The sequence below is a fragment of the Salmo salar genome, chromosome ssa17, assembly GCF_905237065.1.
Source record: "Salmo salar chromosome ssa17, Ssal_v3.1, whole genome shotgun sequence".
Taxonomy (NCBI): domain Eukaryota; kingdom Metazoa; phylum Chordata; class Actinopteri; order Salmoniformes; family Salmonidae; genus Salmo; species Salmo salar.
Genome location: NC_059458.1, coordinates 28,527,125 through 28,543,923, shown reverse-complemented (window position 1 = coordinate 28,543,923; position 16,799 = coordinate 28,527,125). Strand labels below are relative to the sequence as shown.

The following is a 16,799-nucleotide window of genomic DNA, read 5'->3' as shown; positions in this document are numbered from 1 at the left end:
TTTCTCTCTTTCTTTCTCTCTCTCGCTCTCTCACTTTCTCTCTCTTTCTCTCTTTCTCTTCTCTCACACTTTCTCTCGCTCTCTCTCTCTCTCTCTCTCTCTCTCTCGCTCTCTCACTCTCTCACTTTCTCTCTCTTCCTCTCTCTCGCTCTCTCACTTTCTCTCTCTTTCTCTCTTTCTCTTCTCTCTCACTTTCTCTCTCTCTCTCTTTCTCAATCTCTCCCTCTCTCTCTCTCTCTCTCTCTCTCTCTCTCTCTCTCTCTCTCTCTCTCTCTCTCTCTCTCTCTCGCTCTCTCTCTCTCTCTCTCTCGCTCTCTCCCTCTCTCTCTCTCTCTCTCGTGTTCTCTCTTCCCCTCTCTCTCCCTTTCTCTCTCTCTCACTCTCTCTCTCTCTGTCTCTCTCTCTCGCTCTCTCCCTCTCTCTCTCTCTCTCTCTCTCTCTCTCTCTCTCTCCCCTCTCTCTCTCTCTTTCTCTCTCTCTCTCTCTCTCTCTCTCTCTCTCTCCAGGTGTGACTATCTGGGAGCTGATGACTTTCGGAGGAAAGCCGTATGACGGCATCCCCACGCGGGAGATCCCAGACATCCTGGAGAAGGGCGAGCGTCTAGCTCAGCCCCCCATCTGCACCATAGACGTCTATATGGTCATGGTTAAATGTACGTATGATACAGTTGAAGTCAGAAGTTTACATACACTTAGGTTGGAGTCATTAAAACTCATTTTTCAACCATTCCACAAATTTCTTGTTAACAAACTGTAGTTTTGGCAGGTCGGTTAGGACATCTACTTCTTGCATGACACAAGTAATTTTTCCAACAATTGTTTACAGACACATTATTTCACTTATAATTCACTGTATCACAATTCCAGTGTGTCAGAAGTTTACATACACTAAGTTGACTGTGCCTTTAAACAGCTTGGAAAATTCCAGAAAATTATGTCATGGTTTTAGAAGCTTCTGTTAGGCTAATTGACATAATGAGTCAATTGGAGGTGTACCTGTGGATGCATTTCAAGGCCTACCTTCAAACTCAGTGCCTCTTTGCGTGACATCATGGGAAAATCAAAAGAAATCAGCCAAGACCTCTGAATTTTTTTTTTAGACCTCCACAAGTCTGGTTCATCCTTGGGAGCAATTTCCAAATGCCTGAAGGTACCACGTTCATCTGTACAAACAATAGTACGCAAGTATAAACACCATGGGACCATGCAGCTGTCATACCGCTCAGGAAGGAGATGTGTTCTGTCTCCTAGAGTGCAAATCAATCCCAGAACAACAGCAAAGGACCTTGTGAAGATGCTGGAGGAAACAGGTACAAAAGTATCTATATCCAGAGTAAAACAAGTCTTATATCGACATAACCTGAAAGGCTGCTCAGCAAGGAAGAAGCCACTGCTCCAAAACCGCCATAAAAAAGCCAAACTACAGTTTGCAACTGCACATGGGGACAAAGATCGTACTTTTTGGAGAAGTAGTCTGGCTTTTTAATGGCGGTTTTGGAGCAGTAGCTTCTTCCTTGCTGAGTGGCGTTTCAGGTTATGTCATTATAGGACTCGTTTTACTGTGGATATAGATACTTTTGTACCTGTTTCCTCCAGCATCTTCACAAGGTCCTTTGCTGATGTTCTGGGATTGATTTGCACTTTTTGCACCAAAGTACGTTCATCTCTAGGAGACAGAACACGTCTCCTTCCTGAGCGGTATGACGGCTGCATGGTCCTATGGTGTTTATACTTGCGTACTATTGTTTGTACAGATGAACGTGGTATCTACAGGCGTTTGGAAATTGCTCCCAAGGATGAACCAGACTTGTGGAGGTCTACAATTTTTTTCTGAGGTCTTGGCTGATTTCTTTTGATTTTCCCATGATGTCAAGCAAAGAGGCACTGAGTTTGAAGGTAGGCCTTGAAATGCATCCACAGGTACACCTCCAATTGACTCAAATGATGTCAATTAGCCTATCAGAAGCTTCTAAAGCCATGACATAATTTTCTGGAATTTTCCAAGCTGTTTAAAGGCACAGTCAACTTAGTGTATGTAAACTTCTGACCCACTGGAATTGTGATACAGTAAATTATAAGTGAAATAATCTGTCTGTAAACAATTGTTGGAAAAATGACTTGTGTCATGCACAAAATAGATGTCCTAACCGACTTGCCAAAACTATAGTTTGTTAAGAAGAAATTTGTGGAGTGGTTGAAAAACGAGTTTTAATGACTCCAAACTAAGTGTATGTAAACTTCCGACTTCAACTGTGTATTATATATATATATATATATATATATATATATATATATATATATATATATATGATTCAGCTTGTCTGGTCGACCGCCCGCCTGATATATATATAGGATACAGCTTGTCTGGTCGACCGCCCTTCTGCTCGCCCCATTGCACTCATAAAGACTGGCAGGAAGAGAAGGAGAGCGGGAAGGAGTGAGAAAGAGAGACAGAATATCCAGTGAATGTGACCTGTAGCAGTCATGCACACTGCACTGTGCTAACACACTCTAGATGCCCTGTGATGTTGAGTGACTTGGACACCCCAGAGATTTGTAATCCCCCCCGCTCTCACTCATCATACCCACAATGCAATGCAGCAACCCTCCCTGTTCCATCTGACAGCTCCTCGCCCTCTGCCCCACTCCTGTCATTTCATCCACATGAACAGAGAGAGAGAGTCTGTATATGTGTGTGTGTGTGTGTGTGTGTGTGTGTGTGTGTTCATACAAGCATTTCACTACAATAACATCTGCTAAAATATGTGTATGTGACCAATAACATTTCTTTAGATGTGTTTTAGTGAAACATGAACACGCACGTGCACCCACCAACCCACTCACACACACACATACTCTTGCACAAACACACACACACACACACACACACACACACACACACACACACACACACACACACACACACACACACACACACACACACACACACACACACACACACACACACACTAATGACAGATTTAAGAGGAGATAGAATTAGCTGGGAGGTCAATCCTAGGAGGGCTCCTCTCTCTTCTCTCAGCTGGCGAGGGAAAAAGCCTCCTCCGTCTTAACGGGAGCATTCATTCTAATTACATGTTGACTCTGAGCTGTTGTTTGTGATTTGATTCGCCATAACACCCACGCCTTCGTGGCTGGGGAAAAAATGCTAGAGATTAAATGAGGGTTGATTGCTTGCGTAATTGCCGCACATTTAGATAATGCGCCAGCGCCCGCGTGTTGGTTGGAGGGGGAAGGAAGGAAATGAGAGAACGAGGGAGAGAGGGAGAAAGAGAAAGAGAGAGAGGGGGAGAGGGAGAGGAGAGAGAAAGAAAGCGAGATAGAGAGAAATAGAGAGAGGGGGATAGGGAAAGAAAGAGAGAAAGAGAGAGAGGGGGAGAGGAGAGAGAAAGAAAGAGAGATAGAGAGAAAGAGAGAGAGGGGGGAGAGGGAGAGAGAAAGAGAGAGAAAGAAAGAGAGAGAGAGAGAAAGAGAGAGAGAGGGCGAGAGGGGGGAGCGCTAGCTAGACTTATTAGAGCTGATCTAAGATCAGTAGACGCTGTTACGTCTCTCTCTCTCTCTCTCTCTCTCTCTCTCTCTCTCTTTGTCTCTCTCTTTCTTTATCTCTCCCTCTCTCTTTGTCTCTCTTTGTCTCTCTCTCTTCCTCTCTCTCTCTGTCTCCCTCTCTATCTCTCTCTCTCTCTCTCTCTCCCTCTCTCTCTCTAACACTATCTACTGTACATTGTCTCAGGCCAGCCAATGACTGAATGGTATTTCATGTTATTCTAAGATTCAGGGTGATTCTGTTATTTGGTATCAGCAGTCACCATGGTGACCAGTGACCCCTATTCCCCTGGGACTCAATTGTACACAACGTACTAAAAGCCTTTTAGTGGGCCTGAATGAGCAGTACACAGTATTAGAGATAGCAACAGGGCACCTTAGCATTCAGAGGACGTTGTTACTACACGTTGTTACTACCTGAGGTGGGGGTTCCATCCCCAGGCCTATCCCCTGTTTTTACTCCTGATCTGTATCCCTTTCTTTTTCCTTACTATCTAAATCAAACGTGTTCTTTTATAACAAGCTGTGTCTCCTTTCTTCCAGGCTGGATGATAGACGCAGACAGCAGGCCCAAGTTCAAGGAGCTGGCTGCAGAGTTGTGTAGGATGGCCCGGGATCCCCAGAGATACCTGGTCATCCAGGTACGGCTCAGCCCTGCTCTCTCTCTCTGTTTGATCTACTGGTGGATGAGACACAAGGCAGTACAGTCCACTCCTGAGAAATGCATGAAAACCCTGTTTAGGAGTATTGCAGTTCGCTGATCTTAAATATTGCCTTTTTACTCTGCATATCTGCGTACTCTGGTTTAATGCACATGTCCACAACAGTCCCAAGCTATTGTAAAAATCAGGATCATGTTGAGCAAGTAGACAGTTGAGGCATACTCTGCCTGAACTTGACCAATTCCAAATCAAATCAAAACAAATTGTATTTTTCACATCCGCTGAATACCTTACAGTGAAATGCTTACTTACGAGCCCTTAACTAACAATGCAGTTTTACGAAAAATTATTGTTAAGTGAAAATAGATAAGTAAAAAATATAATAAAAATTACAATTAATTAAAGAGCAGCAGTAAAATAACAGTAGCGAGGCTCTGTACAGGGGGTACAGAGTCAATGTGCGGGGGAACAGGTTAGTCGAGGTAATTGAGGTAATATGTACATGTAGGTAGAGTTAAAGTGACTATGCATAGATAATAAACAGAGAGTAGCAGCAGCGGGGTGGGGGGGGTGGGGGGGCGATGACAATGCAAATAGTCTGGGTAGCCATTTGATTAGCTGTTCAGGGGTAGAAGCTGGGATCGGGACCCTTTTTTTCAATGTTTTCCTAAAACGACATACCCAAATCTAACTGCCTATAGCTCAGGACCTGAAGCAAGGATACACATATTCTTGATACCATTTGAAAGGAAACACTTTGAAGTGGAAATGTGAAATTAATGTAGGAGAATATAATCTGGGAAAATATAATAATGATTTTTTTTATTTATTTATCATCTTTGAAATGCAAGAGAAAGGCCATAATATAATATTGCAGTTTAGGTGCAATTTAGATTCTGGCCACTAGATGGCAGCAGGGTATCTGCAAAGTTTCAGACTGATCCAGTGACGCATTGCAATACATCAGAAAATGTTGTATCAAGTCTGCCCAAATGTGCCGAATTGGTCAATTGATACATTTTGAAGTACATAACTATAGAGAACATGATATGATGATACCATATCATGATATTACCATGATATGGTAATAAAAAAAATAAGTTTACACACTCCCAGGAAAGTCATATATGATGGAAAATTAGCTTCCCTTTTATTTATTTTAATTGTTTAATTTCACCTTTCACCTTCACCTAGGTAGGCCAGTTGAGAAACAGCAGGGGTTCAAACTTTAGAACCCAGTTCCTACATTTGAATATAAAAATAGATTTAATCAAACAAACTACGCTACATTTTATCTCTGGGACCCTCAGGATGGCAAATCGGAGCAAGATTACTGAATGTAAGTACATTATTTACCTTCAGAGTTGAATTTATCAAACCAGTTGCCGTTATAAAAGTTTTTTGTTGTTGTGCACTCTCCTCAAACAATAGCATGGTATTTTATAAACTGTTAAAGCTACTGTAAATTGGACAGTGCAGTTAGATTAACAATAATTTAAACTTTCTGCCCATATAAGACATATCTATGTCCTGGGAAATGTTCTTGTTACTTACAATGTCATGCTAATCACATTAGCATTCATTAGCGCAACTGTCCCAAATGTTGGTGTTGCGCAGCAAAACATTTAGCTACGGTGTGCTCTACTGAACACAACCCAGTAGACGGTAATGTGATGTTGTGTATCTGTGTTTCTTAACTCAGGGGGATGACCGTATGAAGCTGCCCAGCCCCAATGACAGTAAGTTCTTCCAGAGCCTGTTGGATGAGGAGGATGTGGAGGACTTTATGGATGCTGAGGAGTACCTGGTTCCCCATCACTTTAACATGCCTCCACTATCATACACAGCCAGGCTCCGCGTCGACTCCAACAGGGTAGGTAAGAAGCACACACTTCTGGACGCACACACACACACACAAACACACACACACACACACACACACACACACACACACACACACACACACACACTCACACACACACACACACACACACATGCACAGAAACACCCTCCCCCCCACACACACACAGAAACATCCACACACACACACAAACACACACATGCACAGAAACATCCACACACACACTCAAATTAACACACAACCACACACACATACTATCCACAACAAATAAATTGTGATATAATTCCTCCTCTCTTTTCCTCGATGTCCTATCAGCCTCAGAAAGTAACAAACCCTACTTCCACTTCCATCTGATTTCTATTCATACAGACGGCCCTTCTCCCTCTCTCTGTCCCAGTGTATCTCCTCCAGTTATTCTCTCTCTCTCTCTCTCTCTCTGTCCCAGTGTATCTCTTCCAGTTCTTCTCTCCCTCTCTCTGTCCCAGTGTATCTCCTCCAGTTATTCTCTCTCTCTCTCTCTCTCTCTCTCTCTGTCCCAGTGTATCTCTTCCAGTTCTTCTCTCTCTCTCTCTGTCCCAGTGTATCTCCTTCAGTTCTTCTCTCTCTCTGTGTCCCAGTGTATCTCCTCCAGTTCTTCTCTCTCTCTCTGTCCCAGTGTATCTCCTCCAGTTCTTCTCCCTCTCTCTCTCCCAGTGTATCTCCTCCAGTTCTTCTCTCTCTCTCTCTGTCCCAGTGTATCTCCTCCTGTTCTTCTCTCTCTCTTTCTGTCCCAGTGTATCTCCTCCAGTTCTTCTCTCTCTCTTTCTGTCCCAGTGTATCTCCTCCAGTTCTTCTCTCTCTCTCTCTCTCTCTCTCTCTCTCTCTCTCTCTCCCTCTCTCTGTCCCAGTGTATCTCCTCCAGTTCTTCTCTCTCTCTTTCTCTCTCTCTCTCTCTCTCTGTCCCAGTGTATTTCCTCCAGTTCTTCTCCCTCTCTCTGTCCCAGTGTATCTCCTCCAGTTCTTCTCTCTCTCTGTCCCAGTGTATCTCTTCCAGTTCTTCTCTCTCTCTCTCTGTCCCAGTGTATCTCCTCCAGTTCTTCTCTCTCTCTCTCTGTCCCAGTATATCTCCTCCAGTTCTTCTCTCTCTCTCTCTCTCTCTCTCTCTCTCTCGCTGTCCCAGTGTATCTCTTCCAGTTCTTCTCTCTCTCTCTCTGTCCCAGTGTATCTCTTCCAGTTCTTCTCTCCCTCTCTCTGTCCCAGTGTATCTCCTCCAGTTCTTCTCTCTCTCTCTCTGTCCCAGTGTATCTCTTCCAGTTCTCTCTCTCTCTCTCTGTCCCAGTGTATCTCTTCCAGTTCTTCTCTCTCTCTGTCCCAGTGTATTTCTTCCAGTTCTTCTTCTCTCTGTCCCAGTGTATCTCTTCCAGTTCTTCTCTCTCTCTGTCCCAGTGTATCTCTTCCAGTTCTTCTATCTCTCTCTCTGTCCCAGTGTATCTCCTCCAGTTCTTCTCTCTCTCTCTCTGTCCCAGTGTATTTCCTCCAGTTCTTCTCCCTCTCTCTCTCGGTCCCAGTGTATCTCCTCCAGTTCTTCTCTCTCTCTTTCTGTCCCAGTTTATCTCCTCCAGTTCTTCTCCCTCTCTCTCTGTCCCAGTATATCTCCTCCAGTTCTTCTCTCTCTCTCCCTGTCCCAGTGTATCTCCTCCAGTTCTTCTTTCTCTCTCTCTGTCCCAGTGTATCTCCTCCAGTTCTTCTCTCTCTCTTTCTGTCCCAGTGTATCTCCTCCAGTTCTTCTCCCTCTCTCTGTCCCAGTGTATCTCCTCCAGTTCTTCTCTCTCTCTCTCTGTCCCAGTGTATCTCTTCCAGTTCTTCTTTCTCTCTCTCTGTCCCAGTGTATCTCCTCCAGTTCTTCTCTCTCTCTTTCTGTCCCAGTGTATCTCCTCCTGTTCTTCTCTCTCTCTTTCTGTCCCAGTTTATCTCCTCCAGTTCTTCTCCCTCTCTCTCTGTCCCAGTGTATCTCCTCCAGTTCTTCTCTCTCTCTCTCTGTCCCAGTATATCTCCTCCAGTTCTTCTCACTCTCTCTCTCTCTGTCCCAGTATATCTCCTCCAGTTCTTCTCTCTCTCCCTGTCCCAGTGTATTACCCCCATTTCTTCTCTCTCTCTCCCAGTGTATCTCCTTCAGTTCTTCTCTCTCTCTTTCTGTCCCAGTTTATCTCCTTCAGTTCTTCTCTCTCTCTTTCTGTCCCAGTTTATCTCCTCCAGTTCTTCTCCCTCTCTCTCTGTCCCAGTGTATCTCCTCCAGTTCTTCTCTCTCTCTCTCTGTCCCAGTATATCTCCTCCAGTTCTTCTCTCTCTCTCTCTCCCTGTCCCAGTATATCTCCTCCAGTTCTTCTCTCTCTCCCTGTCCCAGTGTATTACCCCCATTTCTTCTCTCTCTCCCAGTGTATCTCCTTCAGTTCTTCTCTCTCTCTTTCTGTCCCAGTTTATCTTCTCCAGTTCTTCTCCCTCTCTCTCTGTCCCAGTGCATTACCCCCATTTCTTCTCTCTCTCTGTCCCAGTCTGCCTCCTCAGCTCTTCTCCATCTCTGCATCCCAGTATATCTCCTCCAGCTATTCTCCATCTCTGTGTCCCAGTGTGTCACCCCCGACCCTGGCCTCTTTATCCACCCGCTCTCCAGGCCTCCTGTTTCATTACGCCGGCCTCCGTGTGTAAATAGCAGCCTCTCTACTAAAGCGCCGCCACCGTTTGCTCAGAGACTATGAGTCCTGGGCTTGGCTATTTACACTGCCGCTCGCCACCGCTCTGCCTCGACCATGCTCCTGCATCTCATATTGACTGTGTGCCCGTGTGCTCTCATCCTGGCGGTCATGCCATGGCACTTGGGGACCTGGACACAGGCACCCACACATCTGAAATGTCAAAGGTCAATCTTCTGACTGAAACACTTTTTCATTATGCAGTCAAACAGTCTAGGACTATGAATAGGACAGGGAGTCATGGGAGAAAATTGCACAGTGAAAGATGTTCACTTTGAATTGGAACACTGGCTCCGCTGGCACAGTGAATAAAATAGACTAGCTAGGATCTGTCCCAAATGGCCCCCCTTGCCTATACAGTGCACTTCTTTTGAGTTCTTTTGAGTTCTGGTCAGAAGTAGTGCACTATAAAGGGAATAGGGTGTCATTTGGGACAGAGTGTAATTCTGACTAATTTGCTGTTCTGATTGAACCTCACCGGAGGAGAGGATAATGGGGGCCTTTTAAAAACTTGACGGGAGAGAGGGATGAATAGAGAGGTTGGGCTGGAGGAGGAGAGGAGAAGAGATGATTGCAGAGCGATGGAGTGATGGAGTGATGGAGAGAGGACAGAGGGAATAGGTGGGTGGGAGTGAGAGGCCGGCCCCCAGGATTTCTCCCCCCTCTCTCTCTCCCTCTGTGGCTTCCCAGAAGGTGACTAATATTAGCAGTAAAACATTGCGGGCAGGGGAATCGCTCTCTAGTAGAAACTCTGGCAAGCTGGCCCAGCTCTAATAGCTTGGAGCTATCCTGGAAAATAGCAGGAAATATACTTGCCCTATAAGTCATGTAATATGTTTGTTGTTGTTATTGTTGTTGTTGTTGTTACTAGGGTTCAGGTGTTTAAATACCAACTCTGTTTTTTCCTCCTTCTTTCTTAGAGACCTTTGAACCAAACTATACCCTGGAAATCAGCCACAGATACATTTAATTCACATGTTGGTTCATGGAATCAAATGTTTTCTCTCGTAACTCTGGTCCAGATTTGATTTCAGAGTAACTATACAGGCCCTCCCTTGTAAGAGATGTTAATCTCAATGAGAATAATGAACTAGATTAAATAAATGAAAAACATCCTTGATTTGTGAGATGAGCGTTAGTCCTCATACATTGGAGTTAATGTGTTCCTGTCACATTGTCAGTTCTCCCCTCTTTCCCCAGAACCAGTTTGGGTACCGGGACGGTTCAGGCTCGACCCCTGAGGAGGGGCTGGCATCGGGAGGGTCCCCGGCTTGTGTCTCCTCTCCAGATCCTGCAGGCACGCAGGGGGCAGCCCTGGACGCCCTGGAGGACCAGCGCTGCAACGGCACGCTGCACAAAAAGAAGACCCAGACAAGGCCCGGGGCAGAGGACAACAACGGGCAGCGCTACAGTGCCGACCCTACCGTGTTCCTGGGGGACCGGGATGTGGGGCCCCGGGGGGACACGGATGAGGACGGCTACATGACCCCCATGAAGGATAAGACCTCATCAGGTAGGTAGACCATCTGTGGCTGGCTTAGTCCTGAACTAAAAAACATGCACAATGAAGAATCTCTATTGGAATAGCTAGGCTTATCTGTGTCCTGGAAACCCAAGCCTAGAGCCTAGACAGATCTAGACCTAAGAGTCAACGTCTAGACACGCCTAAAGCTAGGACACACTGACTAGACATAAGACAGCTTGTCATTTCAACCAGTTACTCCTATGAGGGCTCAGTGAAAAGAGCGTAGCTTTGTTTGTTCCTTTGAAGCCGGGTGGAAAAACAGAACACTTCAACAGTTCAACACCAGTTTAACACCAGTTTAACAGGGCCTAGTTTTCTGTAGCAGGGGTAGTGTCTTGCTCTGTAGTGGTAGGGCCGGCATCACTTCATTCAAAACCTTCATTCACTACTATAGTCTGTACCTCTGTCTCTAACCTCTACTGTACTCCCAGTTTTAGCATAACAGTATGATTCTACATTGTTCTACACCTTTAGATTGCCATTATATTGTTCGCTGACTCTGAGCATTGTAAACACCAGCTTTAGCTTAGATATTACTACTTCAGGCTTTGATCATAGGCTGTTTTCACTCTGTCAGTCTCATGAAACTTTGATTTGTGGAGAAGCTGGAAATAAAACTAAAACCAGAGAAACAAAACTGATGCAGTGTCAGGGTCTGAAGGAGTGGAGGGGTGGAGGGGTGGAGGGGTGGAGGAGTGGAGGGGTGGAGGGGTGGAGGGGTGGAGGAGTGGAGGAGTGGAGGGGTGGAGGGGTGGAGGGAGTGGAGGGGTGGAGGGGTGGAGGGGTGGAGGGGTGGAGGGGTGGAGGGGTGGAGGAGTGGAGGGAGTGGAGGGGTGGAGGGAGTGGAGGAGTGGAGGGGTGGAGGGGTGGGAGGGGTGGAGGGAGTGGAGGGGTGGAGGAGTGGAGGGGTGGAGGGGTGGAGGGAGTGGAGGGGTGGAGGGGTGGAGGAGTGGAGGAGTGGAGGGGTGGAGGGGTGGAGGAGTGGAGGGGTGGAGGGGTGGAGGAGTGGAGGGGTGGAGGGGTGGAGGGGTGGAGGGAGTGGAGGGGTGGAGGGGTGGAGGGGTGGAGGAGTGGAGGGGTGGAGGAGTGGAGGGGTGGAGGGGTGGAGGGGGTGGAGGGGTGGAGGGGTGGAGGGAGTGGAGGGGTGGAGGGGTGGAGGGGGTGGAGGAGTGGAGGAGTGGAGGGGTGGAGGGGTGGAGGGGTGGAGGGAGTGGAGGGGCGGAGGGGTGGAGGGGCGGAGGGGCGGAGGGGCAGTTGAGCACCAGAGTGGAGTAGGGGAATGGAGGAGTGGAGGGGTGGAGGAGTGGCGTGGAGGGGTGGAAGGATAGAGGAGTGGAGTGGAGGGGTGGAGGGGTAGAGGAGTGGAGTGGAGTGGTGGGGTAGAGGAGTGGAGTGGAGGGGTAGAGGGATAGAGGAGGGGAGTGGAGGGGTAGAGGAGTAGAGTGGAGGGGTAGAGGAGTGGAGTGGAGGGGTGGAGGGATAGTGGGGTGGAGGGGTAGAGGAGTGGAGTGGAGGGGTAGAGGAGTGGAGTGGTGGAGTAGAGGAGTGGAGTGGTGGAGTAGAGGGATAGAGGAGTGGAGTGGAGGGGTGGAGGGGCGGAGGGGCGGAGGGGTGGAGGAGTGGAGGGGTGGAGGGGCTGAGGGGCGGAGGGGCGGAGGGGTGGAGGGGCGGAGGGGCGGAGGGGCAGTTGAGCACCAGAGTGGAGTAGGGGAATGGAGGAGTGGAGGGGTGGAGGAGTGGCGTGGAGGGGTGGAAGGATAGAGGAGTGGAGTGGAGGGGTGGAGGTGTAGAGGAGTGGAGTGGAGGGGTAGAGGAGTGGCGTGGAGGGGTGGAAGGATAGAGGAGTGGAGTGGAGGGGTGGAGGGGGTAGAGGAGTGGAGTGGAGGGGTAGAGGAGTGGAGTGGTGGGGTAGAGGAGTGGAGGGGTAGAGGGATAGAGGAGGGGAGTGGAGGGGTAGAGGAGTGGAGTGGAGCGGTAGAGGAGTGGAGTGGAGGGGTGGAGGGATAGAGGAGTGGAGTGGAGGGGTGGAGGGGTAGAGGAGTGGAGTGGAGGGGTAGAGGAGTGGAGTGGTGGAGTAGAGGAGTGGTGGAGTAGAGGGATAGAGGAGTGGAGTGGAGGGGTGGAGGGGTCGAGGGGTGGAGGGGTAGAGGAGTGGAGTGGAGGGGTAGAGGGATAGAGGAGGGGAGTGGAGGGGTAGAGGAGTGGAGTGGAGGGCTGGAGGGATAGAGGAGTGGAGTGGAGGGGAGGGGTGGAGGAGTGGAAGAGTGGAGGAGTGTCAAACAGATAGATTCCAGTATAGTGTCTGTCTGTCAGGCAGCAGTACAGAACTGGAGCTGCTGGTTCCCCTCAGGCTGCTGGGAGAGGAGACTGCCAAGGAAAGGGTTGGCAAGGTGGCCTTCAGGCCTTGATGTGGATCTGCTCAGTGATCTTTGGTGAACTATGCTCTTCTCATTTTCTCTCTCTTGCTCTTCTTTCTCTCTCTCTATCTCTCTCTCTCTCTCTCTCTCTCTCTCTCTCTCTCTCTCTCTCTCTAGACTATCTGAAACCAATTGAGGAGAACCCATTCGTGGCGCGGCGCAAGAACGGCGAGGTCCACGCCCTGGACAACCCGGCCTACCACAGCACGCCCAACAGCCAACCCAAGGGGGGCGAAGACGAGTACATCAACGAGCCTCTCTACCTCAACACCTTCCACAACCCGGGAGACCTGGTCCTGAGAGGGAACGGTGGTCTCCCATCGCAGAGTACAGCCTCGACTATCAGTACTGGCTCCTATCCCCAACTCACCATCCAGACTGGCCTTCCTTACTACCCCGTTGTACCGACAGAGAGCTCCCCTTCTGGGCTGCAGGGAGGCTGCCATCACCCACCGCCGGGTCACCACATTCACAAGCTCCACAGTGTTGGTGTCAAACCTGGCCACTCGGCCCTATCTGGCAACTCACCACAACGGACCCACCTGGGCCTTCAGGGACACCAGTCCCACCTAATCCAGTGTGGTGGTGGGCCCTCTGCCACCCAGGTTTACCACCCTGAAAGGTCAAGTGTCAAGAAAGGTCCCATCTCCACGTCAGCGCCCGAGGACCAGAGAAGTGTTATACCAGCCTACCAGGGGCACACCACCCACCCTGGCAGTGTGCTGAAGCAGGGACAGGGGCACCAGGCGGGAGGCAAACCGGCAGGCAAGAAGCTCAAGGTGACCTTTGACAATCCAGAGTACTGGCAGCACAGCCTGCCACCCAAGCCGTTGAACAGCGCTACAAACCAGGCAGGCAGCACCCTTGAGGCGGGAACCACCAATGGCAAGTTGTTCTACAAACGGAACGGCTGCATCAGGCCGGTGGCGGCCGAAAACCCAGAGTACCTATCAGAGTTCTCGTCCAATCCCAAGCCGGGCACGGTTCTGCCCCCTCCCCCGTACCGACAGAGGAACACAGTGGTATAGAACTGAGGTCCCAACCCACCTTCCTCCAGCTCCTGGACCAACCAGTACCCAGTCTTCTCCGGTTCCTCCGTCCCTTCCTCAGTCCTTCAAACAGTCACGAGAGCCTCCCCAAAACCCCCTCCCCACGACATCCCACCATCCATCACCTGCGCTAACTAGCTAACTAGCTAGCGTTCTCCAGAGAAGGAGCTAGCAGACCCTACTCAGAGTGCCACCAACCAACACAATACCAGGCTCCACCTCCTTATCTCCACTCTAGCCCCTAACTGGTACAGTAACAACAGTAATAGCTGCTCTAGGTAAAGACCAGTGCCATGTTAACCTCTGACTGTATATAAGCTGGACTGGCAGCGGTGGTGGTGTTTGTGAAAGGAGCATCGAGGAACCACACAATATGGAGGCAGTATGACCATATGTACTGTTCTCTACACAGACATGGATGGTGTCAGGACTCTCAGGACGGTACGAGGGAACCACGATGAGGAACGCAGACGGACAAGCAGAAGCGTGTCGACAAAGAGGTGTTATACCGAGCACAGTGTTTTACATGACTGTTGTTGCGACAAAATGAACTGGAGAGAGACAGAGATGGAAAGACAACCAACCACTAATGTATGTTGAAATGTTCCTCACAAAGGAGCTACATATTGTAGATATTGCATCACCATCACTTCAGTGTTACTCACCTCTTACAGTATTTACGGTAACTAACTCTGTGGTGACCAAGCCTTGTACCATTTTCAACATGTATTATTTAATGTAAACTCTATTTAATTTTCACAATTATTTATATAATGTGTTAAAAACATCCATTGCATAATTTTTGGGGGTGTGGTGTTCACTGTTACGTTGTTCACTTGAAAGCTCTTATCACGTCTAAACTACTGTAAACCACGTGGGTAGCTTTACTTGAAAGCTCTTATCACGTCTAAACTACTGTAAACCACGTGGGTAGCTTAACTTGAAAGCTCTTATCACGTCTAAACTACTGTAAACCATGTGGGTAGCTTTACTTGAAAGCTCTTATCACGTCTAAACTACTGTAAACCACGTGGGCAGCTTAAACAATAACTCTGTAAAAGTTCCTTTATCACTGGCTTCAATGGAATGACACAGGAGTTTTTCTCAATAATGTCTCAGAAGAAATTCATCACTGCGAGGAAATTAGGTTATGCAGATTGTAGCCTGACACAGGGATACAGAGTTTGTAGTAACAGTTTGCAATGCAAATGAGAGGATAATGAGGAGGACTGCTGTAGCATGAAAAATAGTCTCTGTTATAACTCGCTACGGTCTGCATAATGACCAGTGGCTGAGACACAGAGAGAGGAGGTGGAGGGTGTCCTAGTGGAAGCCTGGATGAAAGGATGAGCGACAGCTTCCCTAGAGACAGATTCACATGGAGGGAGGGAGGGAGGGAGGGAGGGAGGGAGGGAGGGAGGGAGGGAGGGAGGGAGGGAGGGAGAGCGCTCCACTGGGGTGCGGGGGTAGTCAGGGTGTGTGGTTTAAGTTTAACCACAGAACTAGTCCTCTATAGAGGTAGTAGTTTAACCACAGAACTAGTCCTCTATAGAGGTAGTAGTTTAACCACAGAACTAGTCCTCTATTGAGGTAGTAGTTTAACCACAGAACTAGTCCTCTATAGAGGTAGTAGTTTAACCACAGAACTAGTCCTCTATAGAGGTAGTAGTTTAACCACAGAACTAGTCCTCTATAGAGGTAGTCGTTTAACCACAGAACTAGTCCTCTATAGAGGTAGTAGTTTAACCACAGAACTATTCCTCTATAGAGGTAGTAGTTTAACCACAGAACTATTCCTCTATAGAGGTAGTAGTTTAACCACAGAACTAGTCCTCTATAGAGGTAGTAGTTTAACCACAGAACTAGTCCTCTATAGAGGTAGTAGTTTAACCACAGAACTAGTCCTCTATAGAGGTAGTAGTTTAACCACAGAACTAGTCCTCTATAGAGGTAGTAGTTTAGTGCTGCTTCACTAAACTAAGCCCACTGACTGTCAGCTAGCCTCCTCTCTCTCTCTCCCTGACAACTCTCAGTTCACCTCTATACAGCGATAGGATTACCAACTCCTCATTCTAAATCCAAAATGTCAAGTTCCAGAGATTTGACACGGAATCTTCTTGTGTGACTTCACCGCAAGTCTCTCTGTTACTCCGAGACGAGGGCTACATGAAGAAGGGTCAGTTCAGTTGTCAATTCAGCAAATAGAAATATAAATGTAATGACTTAAACATTGCCTTTTATTAATTAACTCGATACTGTACTGACCCCAACCTTAATGTGAAGGGTATGACTAGTGCCAAATGGAAATGTTTTTTAACTAGGCAAGTCAGTTAAGAACAAATTCTTATTTACAATGACGGCCTACCCCGGCCAAACCCAGACAATGCTGGGCCAATTTGCGCCGCCCTATGGGAATCTCAATCATGGCCGGTTGTGATACAGCCTGGAATCAAACCAGGGTCTGTAGGGACGCCTTTAGCACTGAGATGCAGTTCCTTAAACCGCTGTGCCACTCGAGCAGGACCAGTGATTAAAAGTCATGTGTAACTGACCATTTAGAATAAATAGTGACTTAGGAACAGTTACCTGTACTACTGATGCCTCATAAACACCTATGAGAATACTGCCAGACAGCTTCTGCTGCTAAGTGGAACATCCATGACCGCCGGTAAAACTTCCGTTTCAGAGTCACTTGGTTACACTGCTTTTATGGAGCCATGCATGTTCGTTGTTTCAGTTCCTACTCCATTTGCCTTTACCTTGTCTATATTTCATCATACAGCGTAAGGAGACGTGTCCCAGCTGTCCTTGTGGCAGAGAGGAGGGAGGGTTATTTATATATGTTTCTGCTGCACTGTGGGTGTTTGTTTTAGCCCACATGGAGCACATTGATCCAACTAGCAGGAAGTGAAAAATATTAAAAATAATGTGTTTTTTCTTAGTTGTAATAATCCTCACCTACCTCAACCTACAAGGTTGAGATATGTGAAGG

At 47.9% G+C, this 16,799-nt stretch overlaps 1 protein-coding gene across 2 annotated transcripts in view; it reads left to right on the top strand.

Annotated features, from left to right (window-relative positions):
• Positions 1-14,489, top strand: part of LOC106593673 (receptor tyrosine-protein kinase erbB-4) — a 617,461-nt gene extending 602,972 nt beyond the window's left edge. For both annotated transcript variants that reach the window (XM_045699348.1, XM_045699347.1), the window contains exons 23-27: positions 507-653; positions 4,108-4,205; positions 5,929-6,099; positions 10,017-10,329; positions 12,876-14,489. In XM_045699348.1, the coding sequence (XP_045555304.1) occupies positions 507-653; positions 4,108-4,205; positions 5,929-6,099; positions 10,017-10,329; positions 12,876-13,786 (1,640 nt within the window). In that variant the 3' untranslated portion in view covers positions 13,787-14,489. The remainder of the gene's footprint in view (positions 1-506; positions 654-4,107; positions 4,206-5,928; positions 6,100-10,016; positions 10,330-12,875) is intronic.
• The last annotated feature ends 2,310 nt before the right edge of the window (positions 14,490-16,799 follow it).